At 38.7% G+C, this 19660-nt stretch overlaps 2 protein-coding genes across 2 annotated transcripts; both read left to right on the top strand.

The window, feature by feature from the left end:
• The first annotated feature begins 2000 nt into the window (after window positions 1-2000).
• LOC140243481 (mu-type opioid receptor-like) lies at window positions 2001-3143 on the top strand. Its single transcript, XM_072323154.1, has one exon. The coding sequence runs from the start codon at window positions 2001-2003 to the stop codon at window positions 3141-3143; it is 1143 nt and encodes a 380-aa protein (XP_072179255.1).
• A 7784-nt stretch (window positions 3144-10927) lies between these two features.
• LOC140243482 (uncharacterized) lies at window positions 10928-16477 on the top strand. The gene is made up of 6 exons (XM_072323155.1): window positions 10928-11951; window positions 12396-12534; window positions 13751-13915; window positions 14774-14916; window positions 15549-15661; window positions 16256-16477. Exons 1-6 carry the CDS (start codon window positions 10928-10930, stop codon window positions 16475-16477), a joined length of 1806 nt encoding a protein of 601 aa, XP_072179256.1.
• The last annotated feature ends 3183 nt before the right edge of the window (window positions 16478-19660 follow it).

Consider the following 19660-nt stretch of genomic DNA (forward strand, 5'->3'; position numbering starts at 1 on the left):
GGTAGGCCTGCAATAATTAAATCGGTATACATGCTCAATCCAAAATGTTATTTTACACTATCAGTTAAATGTTTTAGCTATTCCTTGATGTGTGTTGGTTGGAAAAGCTCGGTGGTCGTACTTATATGATTTTGATTGTTTTTTCTAGCCCGGCAACATGGATAGCGAAGCATATAAGGGGAAGCCTCACTTTTTGTACTCTTGTATAAATGCGCTTGTTTTGATTAATCGTTCGTTGTTTGATTATTCAAATATATGTCTCTTTCAAATGCTGAATAAATGAGAATGATAATGATAACAATAATAATAATAATAATAATAATAATAATAATAATAATAATAATAATAATGATAATAATAACAATAATAATAATAGGAACAACAATACAATGTACATGTAACTGCCGTGGAAAAAAATGTGTGTAAAAGCCTATCATGCATTTATGTGTGAAATACGACGCGCCTCTCTCTTTCTCTTTTTCTGTTATTAGCAAAACTTGACGTCTGTAATGAGAAAAATGTGATGGATACGCATTAACATTTAATGTCAATGCAATGATGAACTCATTTTAACAAACACTAACGCGATCCCTTTCAAACGAGTTAAATGTTGACGATGTTTGTTAATTGTACCTTGAATAAACTGTTTAAACCAGCAAAGCCAACGCGTTTTGGGTGAATTTGCTGTTAGATTTGAAACGAAACAATACAGGCCCCATAAAGCTGCATGCTATTAATCACGATCCCACTGGCCAATCAGAGAATCCAATATTAATGCATTGTTGAGCTTGCGGTTTTTAATAGCAGACTACACGTATAATATCCGGGTTGCCGGCAACAAAGAAGTCTGACACCTTTACCTTTGCTGGTCATGCTATACTCATGAAAGCAGAGCACAAGGCAGCTAGAAACTCGTTCATACATGTACAGTAATATACCAGGTAAACTTTGTAGAAAAAATACGCACTTTTTTAATGCCATTTTCATGTTCGAGTGTCAGTTTTTAAAGTGTTGTATTGTCGTTGTATTGTTGAGAAAAAAACCCAATGCATGACCATTTCGAAATCTCTGCATTCAGTGAAGAACTTTTATAATAATGCAAATACGAAGAAATAAACACGTCATGAGCAGGTAACTCTCCCGTCCACTCTTCATCACCATTCTCCCCCCCCCCCCATCCCTTCCCTCCCCGCTCTCTCTCTCTCTCTCTCTCTCTCACACTCTCTCATTGAGATATGTAGTGAATTTTGAAGAAAAAAATCAAATGTTGAAAAGATGTTCAAACGCAAATTCTAAAAAATCATCCGGAAATTTCTTTTAATCTGAAAAGTCAGCAACCCTGTATACGATTCAATGTATAATATGCTGACACATTTTTTTTTTCATTTAATCAAAGTCTGCCTGTATCCACACTTTGTCTATACAAGTTTTGACTCGCAAACGTGTCATAACTATGGTATATCATATGTGTTTCACGTGCTTCCCATTAGTCGTTCCCATTATCACAGCCTGCTCTTAGATAGAGACTGATATACTTGCCTTCAAAGTAACAATGCCACGAAACAGCGATGAAACTTTAATTGTTTTCAATGCAGGCGTTTGGAATGGATAATGAAATATGAAGAAAAAACATTTTTCCTTTGACAATGCAATTTCTCCTCTACAGAATCACAGAAGAAACAGGGTGTATAGCAACGTCACGTTGCTTTTTTTTTCCTACAGAAAACAAAACACTTAAAAATGCAAGGGGAAGAATAACACAAGGATGATTTCATTACATCTTCTGCTATTATTTCACTCAGCAAACTGGTATAAATAGACCGGCAGTCGACTGCAGGTAACTGTCTATTTCAAAACTAAACCCCCATTATTGAGCAGATTGTAGAGCTTGTATCTCACTTCAGAAAATTTTCGATTGTCACAGCTTCTGTAACGTTGTAACATAGGCTTCAAGTATAGTCATTTTATGCAGTGGACCATTATCTCCTTGTCCTATAACCATGACGTCTGTTAGTCTACCAGCGACCTCAAAGACAGAAGTTTTAACCGAACTGGCCACGGAAATATCAAGTTCCTCATTCATTTCATCATCCTTGTCACCTGGTGGCCGTGAGGAAGTCTCGTCCGACGTCGCTTTCCTCCACCGTGCCATCATCAGTGTCTGTTTGCTCGTGGTATTTTTTGTCGGCTGTTCGGGAAACGCCTTGGTTATCGTATCGGTGATTGTCTCGAGGAAACTTCAGACAACGACCAACATTCTGGTGGTCAGCCTCGCCGTAGCGGATTTCGTCGTCTGCTTCACCCTACCCCTACAAGTTTCCATGATTTTGAGCGACGTCGACAACTGGCCTTTCCCTGAGATCGTGTGCGTTCTCGTCGTCGCTCTCTCGTTCACATCGATATGCTGCAGCGTGCTCACCCTGGGGAGCATCGCTGTCATCAGATGGTATGTCATCACGAAATCAATTCGCGGCGATCGCGGATTCAACACCCATCGCAGAGTCTCCTTCGTAGCCATAGCAACGTGGGTGGTATCATCCGTTTTCATGATAGTTCCTCCGTATGTCGGCATAGGGTCCATAGGCATTTCAGAATATTATCACTTGTGTTCGGTGACCGATGACAATCCGACAAACTTTATGTACGTATCTCTGCAAGGAGCAATACTCTTTGTTACGCTGACAGTGACAGGAATTTTTTACCTTCTCATTCTGCGATTTGTTCTTGCAAGTTCAAAGAATTTCCGATTGCAGTTTGCGGACAGTTCGGTGGGAACATCAGGCGGGGCTAACAACAGTTCGAACTCAACATTCGACAGGCGCGAAATTGACATCACGAAAAATCTCTTCATCGTTGTCTGTGTGTTTGTGATATGTTTTCTGCCCACCGTCGTAAACTTCTTCATACCGGGCGCAAGCGTTATCACTCTCTACACAAGCACATTTTTAACCATCAACAGCTCCTTGAACCCCATAATCTATGGTCTGAAACATCCCAGCTTTAAAGAGGTTTTCCGTTGTCTCCTGACGGGCAATCTGGAGGGAATTCCCCAACCAAGCAGTCTGCTCAAACGACACAAGACAAAGGCATCGAAAAATCATTCGCAACGAGTAACCGGTCGGGATGCATCCTCTAGTGTGTAGATGGAGTTCTGTTCAACATGTCTTAAATTATTCCTAGGTTACTATTTCCTTCTAATCGCTGTGTCTGCATCTTCTCCCTCTTTTTGCCCCGCTCTTTCCCCCTTTCTCTATATTTCTGTCTCACTTTGTCCTTTTCCTTCGGTTACCATCTTAAATGCACTGATGAAAAGCACCTTGATTAGTGGGGGTCAACGTTGATACCATTATAATATTGTATCCATGTTTTGATGAAACTTATGTGATTCAAAGTTCCTTAAAATAACTATTATGTACTTATGTAAGCGTTTATGGAAACAAAATCATGTGACTTGAATATAAGCTTACAATAAGGTAATGACTGAATGTTCAACACGCCATAGGTTTATAATCAAATACAAGTTAGCACATTTTACTTCAATACCATAGAATATGCACCGTTTTTTATATCAAGTACTCTTTGGATCTCATAAAGATTCACTAAAGTTTGGTGCATCACATGCTAAAACCCTATCAATCTTCATTTTACAATATAAAGGAGAAAAGAACAGATATCTATTACGTTGTTTTGTTTTGTCAACTGTGAGCAAATGAAGTCTTACTGAAACTTGGTGAAAAATTATGTATAAGGAGTTCAGTGTTGTGTTTTGTTGTTGTTGTTGTTGTTTTTTTCTGAAAACCGCAGTATTGATATTTCATCATAATCGTTCGCACTCAAACAGGCTCCAGTTTACTCAAGGCCATGTTCAAAGATAAAACACGAGATGAATGAAACGCAAAAATGAATAAATGCATACATGGATAAAAACAACGACACATACATAATTTTCTCGCGGCCCGAGGTTCTAAGATTTTGGAGATTGTATGGGCGTAGACAACGAGGAGTCTGAAAATATACAATGATTTATGTCAGTAATGCAAGATTTATGGATTTCTAGTTTTTCACGGATATGACATTGTATAGTGCACAGGAATTGACACTAATCGGGAAAACGTCAAGTATACGCTTAAATAGTTCTAAATTCCAAGAGCTTGATGGCTAAAGATTTAGCATTGTAGTTAGTGTCCTCTCAATAGTAATATAGGAAGAGTTAATAAATGAAAATGGAAATAATGCAGTCGTATCCTATCCCCATCCCCTTCTTCCAACAATACACCCACATCCCCTCCCTTCCATTCGCGGTTGTGATTGGCTTCAGCTCATTTTAGTTAAAATGTCATTTTTCTATGTAATTCAATTTCGGTTTTCGGTTTTATGAAAAAAAAAACACCAAATAAAAAAACGAAGACTAACCATATTTGGATTACATCAAACTTTACAGCTTTACAACAGGGAAACATAAAGAAAAGAAATAAAACAACTTACACAACTGATTCATATGACACCCCCGAAAAAAAAAGACAAACTGTAATCACATTATCATAAAAATTGATAGCACCAATAATAACAACAAAGATAAGGCATAAACTGAAGAGAAATTGCACACACCCTCACATACAATATACATATGATAAAATTCATTAAAATTCACACATTGAAAAACTTTAAATGTTTTCATATTGATAGATAAATTTTGGAGTAAAAAACCAGCAACTAAAAATGAATGCAGTCATACACAGAAATTTAAATCAATTTCATCCTACTGCAAATAAAGTAATGGGAAAAAAAAGCAGCCTAATGCGAACATCATAATGTGTCATGACAACAACAAAAAAATCAAGACTATCAGTATTCAAGAAGAGAGTGAGAATAGAAAAAAAAATCAAGGGAGTTAAATAGGAGACGTTGTATAAATATTTGCGAACAGGTGTGGAAGCGGATAAGAAATAAAAGAGGACAACCAGAAAAATACAAGAGAGAGAGAGAGAGGGAGAGAGAAGAGACTAACATAGGGATCATGACAAGGAGGGAAACAAAGCGGAGCAGAGAGAAAAATAAGTACTCACGAACAGGTGTGAATAAATACTCGCAAACAGGTGTGAAAGCGAATAAGATAATCGAAGGATAGCAGCAACATATAGATCGAGAGAGAACGAACGGAGAAATCAAAGAGAAGGGGTAAAACAAAAAGAAACAGGGAGAAAAAGTCCCAAAAAAAAAACTTAAATCTTTCAAATTGATTACAGATTAAAAAAAAATACCATCAACAGCAGCAACGAGCTACACATAAGTATACATGCGTAGTTCCAATTGTGCAATTAGAATAAAAAAAAAATAGAAAGAAGAAGAGCATAACATAGGAGGTAATTACAATGCGGATAACGCTACATACAGTGTACATGAGAGATGTGACCGAGAGAATGCTGTATAGTTGCCAACAACAGTATATAATGCATTCAACCATTCTTATTCAAAGAATTCTAATTAAACCATAAAATTATTCATTACTATTGAAACCACCACTACCACCACCAAAAAAAAAAAAAAAAAAATCCAAAGACCATCAAACAAACGGAACATTATTATCAGATACATTAGCATGGCTTTACCACAATGGAATCCGTAATTGTGACATTATGTTTATTACACTATGTACATGGCATTGTTTTTAATTACGACATTGCATTCAGCAAGGTCATAACAAGCCAAGTACTGTCTATTCTGTTTTCAAAATTTGTCATTGGAAATAAAAAAGTATCTCTCTTGACTTAGTTTGATAGGTGCACCTTCATACTTCTCAACAATGTTGTATTGTAATCTAACGTGCTTGTCTGTCATCAGGCTTGACAATGTGAATGAATTCAATTCAATTTTTTCAATTCAATCATAGTTTATTTCCATTCAACGAAAATCAAGAAACGTACTAGTAGTACAAATTTCCAATCAACAGAGGACAAAGTATACATGTCATGAAATGATATTGTTCGAGCATTTGAATGGTTGCATATCAATAATAGTAATTATATCAATTTATACACATTCAACTTACATCGGCACGCGCACCCGTACTTGTTACGGCGACCGTGCCTTCAGCATATGTTGCACCTATATACACTTCGGAACAACTTACCTATCCACGTCCGCGAAGCTCCTACAGCAGACTCTTTCAAAAAGTTGCTGAAAACCCGTCTGTTCACTCATGACTTATAATTTGTATTGATTTATTACATATATTATGTTATGTTCGTTCCGTAAGTTACAATTTACAATGTGTGTATTATGTATTTTGTATTGTGTTTCATCTTACTATATATATCTACTTCATGATTGGATTTCTCCCTTCTAATTTTTCTACATTCCTAGACGCTTAGCGCTTAGAAAAGTTGTAATAAGCGCTTTATAAATGATATTTATCATTACTATTATTATAGTAGATTTTCCTTGTTTCATCAGAATTTCTTGGAGTTATCATAAATCGGACTTTCCTTCAGCCATCCACATCATTAACTGTAATTATCAAACTAGATGCTAAAATTACATTAGTACATATCTATCGTAAATCATTGTGGTTAAAATGTTTAATGTTGAAAGTGTTTAAATGTCTTATGAATTATGACCGTTAGCACAGTAAAACACTATACCTTGTGGATTCTCCTCATTCATTTCTGCGTTAATGCAGTGTCAAATTTTGCACACCTTTACAGATATTTGTATAATGACACTTTGTTTCAAATGATACCATTATTTTAAACAAATAGTTCCATGTATGTTTATGTATTGTTGTAATGTATTGTTCGTTTGTTTTCCTTGAAATTGTCCAAAAGAAAATGTGATATTGCAAATAAACTCTGATTTGATTTGAACTGAATTGAATTGAATATAAAGTAATTTAATGAATCACACTACATTTTGTTATATTTACATAATGCTATTTATTGTTATTAGATGTAGAAATTTGGCTAGCAAATGCTGTTTGTCAAAGTTCAATCAAGCCATCATTCCACGATCTGCCTTATACTGAGGATTAACAGTTTAACTTATTTGAATATCTATGCACTCCCTTGAAGGGCATGGCATAAAGAATGTGCATGTGGAACACCTCAGTACGACAATTGTATGACATGTATGATATCAATTTTTTTCAGCCTATTTTGTGAAGAGGTACTCAGGGTCGGTTTTATTTTGTCAACATAAATAACAAGAGAGGATGAAATGAAAACCATGCATTGAGAAACGTTATTTTCGCGGTCTTTGGTCGCAAACCTTTGGGAAGGAAGAATTTAGTTGATGGTTCATTAAAAATGCTACTTTGCGCATTCACTGAGTTTAATATACCTTGAAAGATATAACAATACTGTATTGTTGTTGCCTCGTAGAAAAGTGGCATACAAATATGCACTTTTACCATCCACTCGCCTCTCTCTACCCCCACCCAACACACACCTCAGAAAAAAAAAAACCCAGCTCCTTGTGACGCAATCAAATATCGAATATACAAACTTTAGAGATCACCATAAGATAGGCCTAGTACGTCGTAGAAGCATGTAAAACTTCAGACATTTAGTGGGAGACATTCAACAAAATTTGGAAAAGAAACCCCCAAAATAACATCATTTTTTTTTTCTAGTTTTGTCAGCATGAGGGTCCCCACATTTCATTGATCGCATGCATAATAGGAGCCCTTTATATAGGCATTATCTTGTTTTTCTTTTTGACTAAGTGGAGCATGAAGCTACGTGTATTGTTGCTCCATATACTATGCAGGGAGGTGGGACACCTCGCTGCTCCATGGTTTGAATGTGGATTTGCGATTGAGGGTGACCACTCCCAAGGTTTCCTCTGAGAAAAGGGTTGCCTTCAAGGACCATATTCTGTTGTCTGCAGTGTTGATGAAACTTCTTAGTGTTACGTAACTTGAAGAGAAGGGCATCGAGTGCAAACAGCTAGCATTGCTGCACAGTAAATCTCGGGATGATTTCCCACACGAATCGTCCTGCGTGTGGTACAGTCACGACAGTACTACGAAAAAAAGAAGTCAAACAACCTCTGTGATATGGAAGAACATGGCATGGGTATAAATCTTATGCTAACTGCCTTCTGAAAAGATCGGGCTTTTCCTCCACCCCCCCCCCCCCCATCTCTCTTTCTCTCTCAGAGGGCTTGGCCCATCATTGGTGTTACGCGGTGTGCTATAAAAAGGTGTGAGGTGTACTGACACAATAGAGGCCCCATTATAGTCGTCACGCATTTTTGACCGTGGCGCATAGGGAAATTATTTGATGCCGTGAACGCTGTACACGTGCAGCGTCGTCTGATCTGGTGACACGTCTGCATGGCTTCAACTATAGTAAACTTCAACTTTATGTATTTCTGGAAGAATTTCTTGGATAATGGCTGGCGTAACTCTGATACGATTTAAGCTGATAACTGCTTCTCTTCTCTCTGCCGGGGCATCGCTGGTGGCACTCCGATGTGCTTGCAATGGTGAAAATGGCATCGTTCTTCGTATACTTACAGGTAAGACGTACGGTATTTGGTGCATTTATAGCCAAGGTAGTGCGCATGAAAAATTTCGATATCCGGAATGCAAAAGAGTGCGATGAGTGTAAGCAAGAATTACTCTAAAGAAGACCCTCATGAAACGATGATAACCAGGGAGATGGCCCGAATTCTTCTACCACCTCCCTCCCTGATAATATTAGGCATGCATACAATAATTATACATGTGCATGTGCTGCCATTCAGGTTTATAGCTTGTCCGAAAGATTGGTCGGTGTCTTGTCGGGGATGTTCCGCGGAGACTTCGTCTGGCTTCACCTCGGAGAACCCTAAATGTCCCCCCCCCCCCCCCCCAAAAAAAAAAAAAAAAAAAAAAACACCAAAAAACAAAACAAAACAAAACGAAACAAAAGAAAAAGAAAAAGAAAAAAAGAAATAATGATTTATATAAAAAAAAAACAACTCCTCCGGAGAGACGGATTTTTCTGTCTCGCTTAGAGCTCGATCGATTGAAGTGATAATCTGCAAACGTGTTTATGACTTATTACCCCTTTAGCTGGTCTTTTATATAATTATTCATTTCTATTTGAAAATACAATTGTAGCTGATGCTAGCTAGGTATGTCTTCTATACGCCTGCATGCTTGAGACCACTCCATCCTTTCGTTTTCGACAGAGCCTCTAAACTATAAATATAATAGGGCCTACATCGCGTATAGAAAGTATATTGTGTACGTAAGCTTACATAGCCCTTAGATTACCAAGACAAAGGAAATGACGCCTCATCAGTCATCACAAGAAAACTTGGACATGTTGGCATCTTGGTAACTTTTTTCTTCTTAAACGCATGCTAAGTGGTTATTAAAACATCATAATCTCATGGTCCGTAAGTGTGGACCCCTGCCTCATAGTCCTTTCTTTTTTTCCCTTCTGTTCCCTCTCCCGCTTACAATCCCCTCCCTATTGTCTCTTGTTGTTTGTCCTGTCTACGTCTTTGTTCATGACGTGTGTCTTGTGCGTGTGTGTGTGTGTGTGTGTGTGTGTGTGTTTCGGTTCCTTCCATCCATTCCTTCCATTTTTCTCTATTGTAAGATCGATTCATTGAGTGGCCCACATTGTTCCTTTCTACAAGCTTGTCTTTACGTGGACCTCTCTTTTCCAATAACACAATTATTTTTCTAACGATTAGTTATGATACGTTTCGTTTTTCCTTGAACCTGTATCGACAAGAAAAGGGTACTATTGGCTATAGAATTGCATTTAAATTGCATTGAATTGAATTAAATATTGAATGCCGCACGCATCCCTGAGGTATCCTCATGTTCTGGATACAATCTGGATACAATGTAAATGCACTCGGCAGGCAATAGTTATAGGCCTATGTCATGCCAATGCCTGTGTAAAGAGGTTTATCATGAAATGATAGTTGCACTGAAATAAGTCCAACACAATGATAGAGCCTGATGTCCTACTTCATGCATGAAACCAGACAGAAAAATCCGTCTGTGCGGATGAGCAGTGATGAGTGTTGTTGTTGTTGTTGTTGTTGTTGTTGTTGTTGTTTTTAATCATGTTGTTGACTTTTACGGCTCTCGATCCTCCGTTATGATGAAGTGGGGATTCCGTGAACCCAGGCGTATTTCTCCGCGGAACGTATCCCCGACGGCAACATACAGACCGATTCAGTCAATCGCATGAAACATGTTTTCCTATAGAGAAGGAAGCTAGCGGGCAATGAAAGTAAATTGTTGGATAGTGAATATAAACAAATTTGAGCAGTCTTTCAATATACGAGCACTTCCGCAAGTTACATTTTCAGTGTCACTCCTGAAATTCATGGGTATCTATCTCTCATGACCCTGTCATATTAATCATACCCTGTGGGCGTCATGTTAAAGGGGATGGCTAGTAACTGATCAGTGGGAATCAGTGGGAATGCTGGGGGTGATTGTTCCTATCCTTGTGGGATTCATTTAAGAGTACATTATATATCTATTGTTGTGTGAAAATTATTTGCTTCAGAATGGTCTCATATTCAAGTAATGTGCAGTTTAATGTTTCCAGGTTAGCATGCCTGTACAGTGACGGGGCGATCGTTAACTTAAAGTGCACATTACTTGAATATGAGACCATTCTTAAGCAAACAACAATTTTCACACAGCAATAGATATATAATGTAATCTTAAATGAATCCCACAAGGACTGGATCAATCACCCCCAGCATTCCCACTGATTCCCACTGATCAGTTACTAGCCATCCCCTTTAAGTGTATTAATATGATTTGTGCTTGTTGTGTTCTTGCGTATCATGGATATTAATTTGTAGCCCGAGGCTGATACAGGGAGTGTGTATACGAGATGGATAAACTAAACTCGAGTGAAAATTGATGTCGCTCATTGTTGTCATGCATTTTCCCCTTGGAGGTTTGATGTCTGTGCCTGCAGTGCTCCTGGCCTTTCTATTCATCTGGCTGTCCACTTTGAGAATCTCCTACGGCCACACCCTGTGGTCAGTCTGTGCACAGTTCATCTATATGGCCCTGGTACAAGTGACGCGCCACGGTAAAGTAAAACAATGCGAAGAATCTTGGGTGAATCCTCGCCAGACGCAGGAGCAGTACCTCCGGGAAATCATCCAGCTGAACCAGGACACTGCCTACTCTAGGGATCATGGAATCAACTCGGTGACGTCATTGAAGGAACTACGAGCGCGCCACCCTTTGACCACATATGAGTCATATCGACCATACGTGGATAGAATGGCAAAAGGAGAAGAGAAGGTCTTGACTAGCGACCCACCAACTCGTTTCGCCTTGACGTCAGGGACAACTGGGAAATACAAAATGTTCCCGTATACTAAGCCTTATTTTTCCCGAATCTTTCGATACAGCATGGCTTTGATAATGGAAATTGGTGTCAGGTTCCTCAGCGAGAGAAGCATGCTCCAGCGAGATATGCGTTTCCACATCGCGCCGAAGATACGGCGCACGGAGGGGGGAACCCTCATGGGCCCAGCATCAATGATTCCTAACTGGATGAAGACAATTCTCGCCCTCTACTCGTCGCCGGGGGCGGGCTTCGATGTCTACGATAATTACGATTCAGTCTACGTCCATCTCCTGTTCGGACTGCGAGACCCAAACCTCAGCGGCATGTACGCCAGTTTCACCTCCACCATCATGTTCGCCATGCGTCAGCTCGAGAGATGCTGGCCAGACATCGTCCGCGACATCGAGAATGGGACAGTTTCGGCCAAGACTATTTCACCCGAGACTCGACGCACACTTGAAAAGGCCCTAGGTGGAGGCGACCCAGAGAGAGCGGCACACCTGAGGCGGGAGTTCGAGAAAGGCTTCGATGGTATCGTGAAGAGGGTGTGGCCACATCTCCTCAGTATCCAGGCTAAAGATTCTCAGGGACTCAGAGGCATCCTACAGAAGTCTTACGCAAAGGGTATATAGGAATCTTTTGATTTTGTTTCTTATAAGCTCTTCCACTTCTCCCAAGTTTTCGATGAATAACTGACTTATTATGTGCTAGCCCATTTAAGGCTTGACTTGTGATCATTTGGTTGAAGAATGATTCTTCGTTTGAAGATTAATGTCTGCTTAGTATTGAATCACGCACGCCTACCGATCACGTCATTCATTAATAATTATACTTGCTACACGTTTTGATTCATGTATTTGTATCGATATCCGATCTTTTATTTTCAAGGATAATGTATAATTCCCCACTATCAAGTTACTGTGTATCCACATTATCATAATTATCCTGGAAATAGGCGTTTGGCGCGTTTCTACGATAATGTTCATGCCCTGACATGGCTTGATGTGGTAATAAAATCAACCTATCACGTTGAATTGTGATTTTTGCTAACATTGTCTTCATCCCCAGGAATCCCTATATTTGGCTACATGCTGAGCGCCACGGAGGGTGTCGTAGCATTTAACATGTGGCCAATGAAAGAGGGGAAGGAAGAATATGTTCTCATGCCAACGTTCACCGTCTTCGAATTCATTCCGGAAGACCACATGTAAGTCCATCTTGATATCCTAGTTGAGAAGGCCTAGTTGAGAATTCTGTCTTGCGACAGTTTCTGTACGATAGTAACAACAGATAAGAATATAAAATATGTTTCCAAATTGCTTGTAGTTTCTTAAGAAGACTGTCGATGATATCTTATTATTTTCTGCAATCACAACCCGATACAATGGTATTGGTGTAATATTTAGTATGACAATTTGAATTCAGCAAGAAGGAACCACATCACTTTAATGTGAAAAACATTGGTGCATGAGGAGAAATCCATCGGCATAGAGAAAGCGATTAGTCAAATGGCAAATGATAAAACAAGTTGATAATTCCCATGAGAGATTTATGTGGTAAATCTTCGTAATTAGTTATAGAAACTTGCTCCTCTACCAAACAAGTTATGGTCCCCCAACGTTTTCAGTTTTCACTCCTTTATTTACATGCATAATTTTTATCTCCGAGGTCTATCAATAAGTATTATTATTATTATTATTTTTTTTTTTTTTTGGATAACGACTGGACTGGCAGATTTAGTTTTGAAGGTTACTCTTATTATTTAAAAGGAACGCAAGCCCAAAGAGCAATATGGATTGGGTGAAAGCAGCAACATTAATAGAACACACCAGTGAAAGTTTGAGGAAAATCGGACAATCGATGAAAAAGTTATGAATTTTTAATTTTTATCTCCGAGGTCTATCAATAAGTATTATTATTATTATTATTATTTTTTTTTTTGGATGAGGAGACTACAAGAGGTTATGATGTATGAGAGGACAACAATACAAAAAAAAAAAATACAGAAAATTCTACCAAAAAAAAAAATCACTTTTCTAGCATTATGAAAAAGCACTTGACTAGCCGCTTTCAGAAAGCAGGGGGAATAATATTGCTACTAATAACATGTCAGTATCAAGTTGATGAAATTTGTAATTTTCATCAAAAAGGATTTTTTTGTGGATTTCTCTTTATATTTTCTTTAAATTGTTGTCCACTCATACGTCATAACCTCTAGTAGTCTCCTCATCCAGCGGTTCCAACACCAAAACTTTAAAAATTCATAACTCTCTCTTCGATTGTCCAATTTTCCTCAAACTTTCACTGATGTGTTCTACTGATGTTGCTGCTTTCACTCAATCCACATTGCTCTTTGGGTTTGCGTTCCCTTTAAGGATGTGACCATTAACAAACCCACTTCGGATATGACGTTATTTTATTAGGCATGAGGATGAACCGGAAACGTACTTTATCGACGAGTTGCGAGTAGGAGGCACCTACGAAGTTGTCGTCACTCAGATCTTTGGAATCTATCGCTTCAGATACGGGGACGTCGTGCGTGTGACTCGATTTCATCATAACACTCCCGTGATCGAGTTTATGTACAGGTACGACAATGACAGTGAAATTCTTCTCTAAAATGTTTATCGCCTCTATCAACGTCTATCTGCTCAAGTGTGTAAGTGTGTTATCAGGGTCCCGTTGCATAAAACTTTTTTAGCAACCTTAAAAAATTCAGGTTGGGATTTGCCCAATCTGAATTTTTTAAGGTTGCTAATCTAAGAATGTAAAATCCGTTGCATAAAAACTATGGTTGGGAGCTTCCAACCGGAATTTTGTGATTTCAACCGGAAAAAATCCGGTTGGAGTTTTATGCAACGGGCCCCAGGGAGTCTTAGATTTGTGACACAGACGTTTAAGACGACGATTGCGTTGGCCAGTCTCCTCTCTCCCTGCGTCTTGTTACACAGTTGTTTAAGAATTCGCGGAGAAGCAACCCATATAAAGTAAAATGAAGCTCCCATAATTATGATCGGTGCATCAAGTAGCTCTCCAAATTGAGAAAAAATGGCCCAGAACACATAGGGAAAACTCAGACGACGCGAGATCGATTATGATAAGCAATTATTTTGCCCATGCCCAGAACAGTTTTTTTTCCCCCTCTGAACGTCCGCGTGGCAAAGATCTAAGACGCCTTACTGTAACCCCAAAGAAAATGCCTTCGTTGTTACAATTGCAATGCTTTTCATAGTTATCAAACACAAGCAAAATGCTTTTATTTCAATCATCATAATCTTTCTGGGAAAGCATAAAGAAATTTTCTTTAAAACGGTGTAGCAAATTTCCATTATGCGTCAAATAAGAGTCATTTGTGTCGGGGTGTACAAAAAGATATCAACTTTTCAATACTTGTTAATTCTTCAGCAGAATATGATTTTAATCTGTGATCGTTACCATGGATACAGGTCTGGACAGATGCTAAATGTTAGTAGTGAAAAGTTGGACCAAGCTACGGTACAACAGTCAATAGAGGGCGCACTGAAATCTTGGTCGGGGTTCCAGCTCGTGGAGTACGCCGTCGCGGAGAGCTCACTGCTGCAGCAGTTGGGTAAGACTTCGAATGATCTGGTATAAATACATAATATAGATTACATCCCTTTAAAATGAAGCGAATTCCTCCATGACAACCATATAAATTGCCTCGGGTTTTCAGTACAAGGAGTGCACTGTACATGACAGAATAGGCCGTTGCTCGGTCGTCACAGAAAAAAAAAATATATATATATATACTATTTCTTTTTTGTAATTTTATAAGCCTACATAACTTTGGATTGTAAGAATAATAATTGATCTAATGTTTCCCTCTATTTGTCTGTCTGCTTGTTTGTCTTTTTCTCTCCTATTTCCTGTCTACCTGTTGATATAATATATTATAATGTCGCTTTAAGTAGTTGCAAAATTACAGAGGATTTTTTTTTTCTTTCTGGTTTTATCATGTCCTTTCTCAGTCGCAATCGTTGCCAAGAAAACGAGTCGAATAAACTTTACCGGCAATGGACAAAATACTCGAGACAATAAAGCTTTCCAGATAAAACACTTGAAACCAAAGTCCTTTTGTGTAGAATGTGAAAAAGAAAATAGTGCCATGAGGTCCATTGGTAAGTTATTGAAACACAATGAGCGACTTTTGCAACATACAGAAGACCCCAAATTACTCGTCACTATCTTGTTCTCCGTCAGATGACCCAGGAGACACATCAACACATGATGAGCATCGTCCATTCTATGTGATCTTCCTGGAGCTAGACCCACTTCCCGAACCCGGCTGCCTTACCGAGAAGGATTTCATAAAGGTATGTGCTTTCTTCTTCTTGTCCTATAAAGAGCCGCATACTCTAGTTATGTTGCCAACCAGCACATTTCCATAAGATTTTTTTTTCCAGGATAGTTGTAATTATTCACCTTCTAAATACCTGATAGATTTAAATTCAGTGCAGAGATTTTGTTCTTTGTGTATGCTGTGGGTGTGTGTCAGAGTGAAACGACAACTATCGCCAGCATTTTGCACAAAAAGGTAAAGCAGTAAAAATCCCACTTATTATGTCACGTTTGACGCTTCCGTATTATCATGCCCCGTTGATTTCTATTATGAGCTATTTAGCATACTCGGATACAGCGTCTGTTTTAACGCGTTTGATTTTGCCATCGGTGTGTGATTCTTGGTGTCTATGTCGCTGTTCATATACCTATACGCTTGTATTATACTCATGTTGTTTTCTCCGTCATACAAATAGTTGATGCCTACTCCATTCAATATGTGCCAGTACATGTATAACAAACTTAACTGTGCAATAGTTAAAGGAATGAAATCGATATCTCGTAAGCCTGTATGTTTATATTGTGTGTATTTTGTTGTTGTTTTCGTATAATTTACGATTATTTTCCAGATTGACGAACAGCTTCGAGCCCTCTCTTTCCCCTACCACACGTTTCGCGACAGAGATGTCATAGCGCCACCCCGCATTTATGTCGTCAAACCCGGAACATTCGGTCGTTTGCAAGACTACATCCTAGCTAACAGCACGGCTACAGCTAACCAGTACAAAGTACCACGGAAACTTGTGACGATGAATACCCTCAAGTTAATGCTGGACTCACGTGTGCTGTAAGACAATCATGAACTGAGTGACATGATACCGTGGTAACACTTGCTCCTCGCACAACATACCGTACTTTTTTTTTGTTGAAAAGACCTACAGGCAAAACATCGTTCTCATACGCCTGCAGAAACTTAATGGAGACTTATTATGCAAAAGAAATGTGAAAAATAACGTTGTGATATACAGTTTTATATAGTTCGGCAAAGACGCGGTCCCTGCTATTGACTTCTTCTTTCAGAGTATCGTACGCTGCAAGCATTAGTAAAAGCCGGTTTCAGGAAACAAAATAATCATTAGAAATAACAAAAATATTAAAAACCCGGATACAAGGTGTGAACATTTTGCATGGTCATTTCTTGTTTTTATTCCTCGGTGCACGGTCATGTTATTGGTAGAAACGCCGATGTATTATGAAAACCAGTCGTGTCTTTATGGGAGGTCGACTATGCAGACGCTCTTTGGGCAAGGAGGGAATAACCACATAACAGTTATAGGCCTACATTTTGTACGAAAATTAATTTTGATTGTTAATTAAAGTGAGTTTAAGGACCGTGATGTTGCATGACAGCCCGTCTTTGAAATGCATGTGATGATGGTGATAATGGGTATAACATAATAACTGATTGCGATATGATTACATGACTATACAATCAACTTGAAAAAAAAAAAATATGACTTGTGCAATTGCTAAATCTACTATAATCAGTAAGCCCGGTTCTTTTAAGTGAATTACATTTTGTTTCAAAACTATAGGCATTGGAACTGTATGGTATGTTTAGAGGACAAGGGTGTACTGTAATCTGTAATTCCGTATATCCCGATGTCTGGTTTTATTTTGTCGGTCGTTTTGGAAAAGTTTGTTTATATCATGTGTAATGGATGATTTTATAGATTCCAAAGTGTCCTTAGTCTGCAGTGTTAGCGTATTTTAACACGTAGCACATTGTATAAAGTAGATTGTATGTTAGTCTGGTTTCCAAATCCTTTGCCCATAGTAGTCCCTGCCCTGTTAATGCGGTCATCGCGGCGAGAGAGTCGCCGTCTTGATGCCGAAAGCAGGTCGGATAAAAACCACCACGGGTGCTGTTCGTTATTCCGAAGGTTCGATATTCCGAAGGTTCGTTATTCCGAAGGTTCGCTATTCCGAAACACACAAATTCCCTATACCCAGAGGTTCGTTAATCCGAAAATGAAAAAGGGTTCGTTAATCCGAACATTTGTTTCATTATTCCGAAGGTTCGTTATTCCGAAGATTTGTTAATCCGAAAATAAAATTCGGAAAAACGAACCTTCGGAATAACGAATCTTCGGACTGACGAGCCTTCGGAATAACGAACCTTCGGAATAACGAGCTGTAACCAAATATCACATAGCTCATCTTGTTATTTTTTCGTCGTTAGAGGGCGTCATATTCTGGTAGGCAAAAAATACAAGCCAAGGCAGATTATTATTGGGGGGGGGGGGGGCATTTCATTAAGCGTTTTGCCAGATATTTCATCTGACATTTACTGCTAGAAGCTATTGAAATCCTTGCATCTGATTCGCTGAGAGCAAATTTGTCTGACAAGTTTGTCGGACAAAACGCTTCATGTCTGACAAGTTTGTCGGACAAAACGCTTCATGAAGTACCCTCCAGGGCACCATTCATAAAAGTTGTCAATCCTGACAAGTTGTCAGTCTCTGACAATTTTCAGTAAAAATCATTGGTTTTAAATGGATGTGAAGCTCTGGTCAGTGGCTGTTACTGTGGCAATTGTCAGAGATTGACAACTTTCATGAAACGGTGCCCTGGAAGCCATATTACGGGGGCTTTGCAAGTACAATGTAAGTCGAGTTGCAATCGATGGCAAATGTCAATTGCAAACCTTGCAATAAAAACTGATGGATCAAGCGCAACTTACAATCAATTGCAACTTTCCGTTGCAAGAAGAAAGCTGAAATCAATGAGGTCTTGCAATCAACTCCAAGTCTTTCATTTGAATGCAAATTTGAAGTGAATTTCTCATACGACTGAGTGCATGGTTGCAAGTGACTGCAACTTTCTTGCAACGCCCCTTAAAATATGTGAAAATGATATAAATATTATCCATAAAAATGAATACATGTACAGTTTTCAATGTCATTCAATTTGTTAGCAGTCGCATAGATGCATGACGCAATTAAAATCTGAACGACGTGGAAGAAAACCGGTGAACTTACTTGCTGCATTAATGCATTTCTTTATACAATGTCATAAAATGTCTGCCGCAACATCATCATCATCGAGTCTGAAATGAAGAATTTATCAGTGGCGGATCGGGGGGGGGGGGGCGCAACTGGCGCATGCCCCCCTTATTTTTCGTTTAAAAAAAAAGAAAAAAGAAAGAAAGAAACGAAACCCGGAAGTGGCACCAGAAATATTAGTTGCCCCCCCCCCCCTTTACAGAATTCCTGGATCCGTCCTTGTTTATTGCGGATAATCAGCATACCAAAGTCATTGATCTTGCAAAACCATAAAAGATTTCAGAGTCGGATGTCGCGGTGCACATAATACTCCAATGATAGCGATCGATGACAATGCGTTGTGTGGCAGATTTTAGCAACCTGACGATTGCAGGACGCTTCCCATCAATCTAATCAAAGTCAAAGTGAATACGTCAAGGTTCAACCAGGCTTTGTCGGGGTTGCTTATTCTAATTGAGTTGAACCGACATGTAAAACGCATTTTGAATTGCATGTTTCTTTGTCATTGGCGAAGGAAACGTTACAACTGAAATTGTGAAACTCTCTTTTCGGGTAACTTTTACAGGTATAATAATTACGCTATATTGGTGTCTCGACTGGGCAGAGTGGATATCGCACGGTGAGGAGTATACATTATTGAGCAGAATTTGATAACAATTAATATGGGAGTGAAATATATAATAGTATATCATCCACACAATGAATAAACATTATTTCGTTATAACGAGAATTTATGAAGAATAAAATGAATTGTAACAAGGGGATGTCCAGTCCAGTTTTAGAGAGGTGCTTACAGGTCAGAAGATATAAAGGTATATTCTAAAGAAGAGTGAGGAAGAGAGGAAAAAAGATAGATGTATATAGAGATAAAGCTTGATAGACCTATTATTATGATGTATGCGGGGAGGAGGAGCAGCACGAAAACAGATACAAGGGACTGGGAGATGGAGTCTGATAATTTAGATTTTT

Source organism: Diadema setosum, chromosome 20, assembly GCF_964275005.1.
Source record: "Diadema setosum chromosome 20, eeDiaSeto1, whole genome shotgun sequence".
Classification (NCBI taxonomy): Eukaryota; Metazoa; Echinodermata; class Echinoidea; order Diadematoida; family Diadematidae; genus Diadema; species Diadema setosum.

Bases quoted from the DNA above. Each gene is read 5' to 3' on its own strand.
- LOC140243482 (XM_072323155.1), top strand. From the start codon at position 10,928: ATGTCTGTGCCTGCAGTGCTCCTGGCCTTTCTATTCATCTGGCTGTCC. The intron at 11,952-12,395 runs GTATATAGGAAT...CTTCATCCCCAG, and splicing joins ACAGAAGTCTTACGCAAAGG to GAATCCCTATATTTGGCTAC. The intron at 14,917-15,548 runs GTAAGACTTCGA...GTTCTCCGTCAG, and splicing joins CTCACTGCTGCAGCAGTTGG to ATGACCCAGGAGACACATCA.
- LOC140243481 (XM_072323154.1), top strand. From the start codon at position 2,001: ATGACGTCTGTTAGTCTACCAGCGACCTCAAAGACAGAAGTTTTAACC.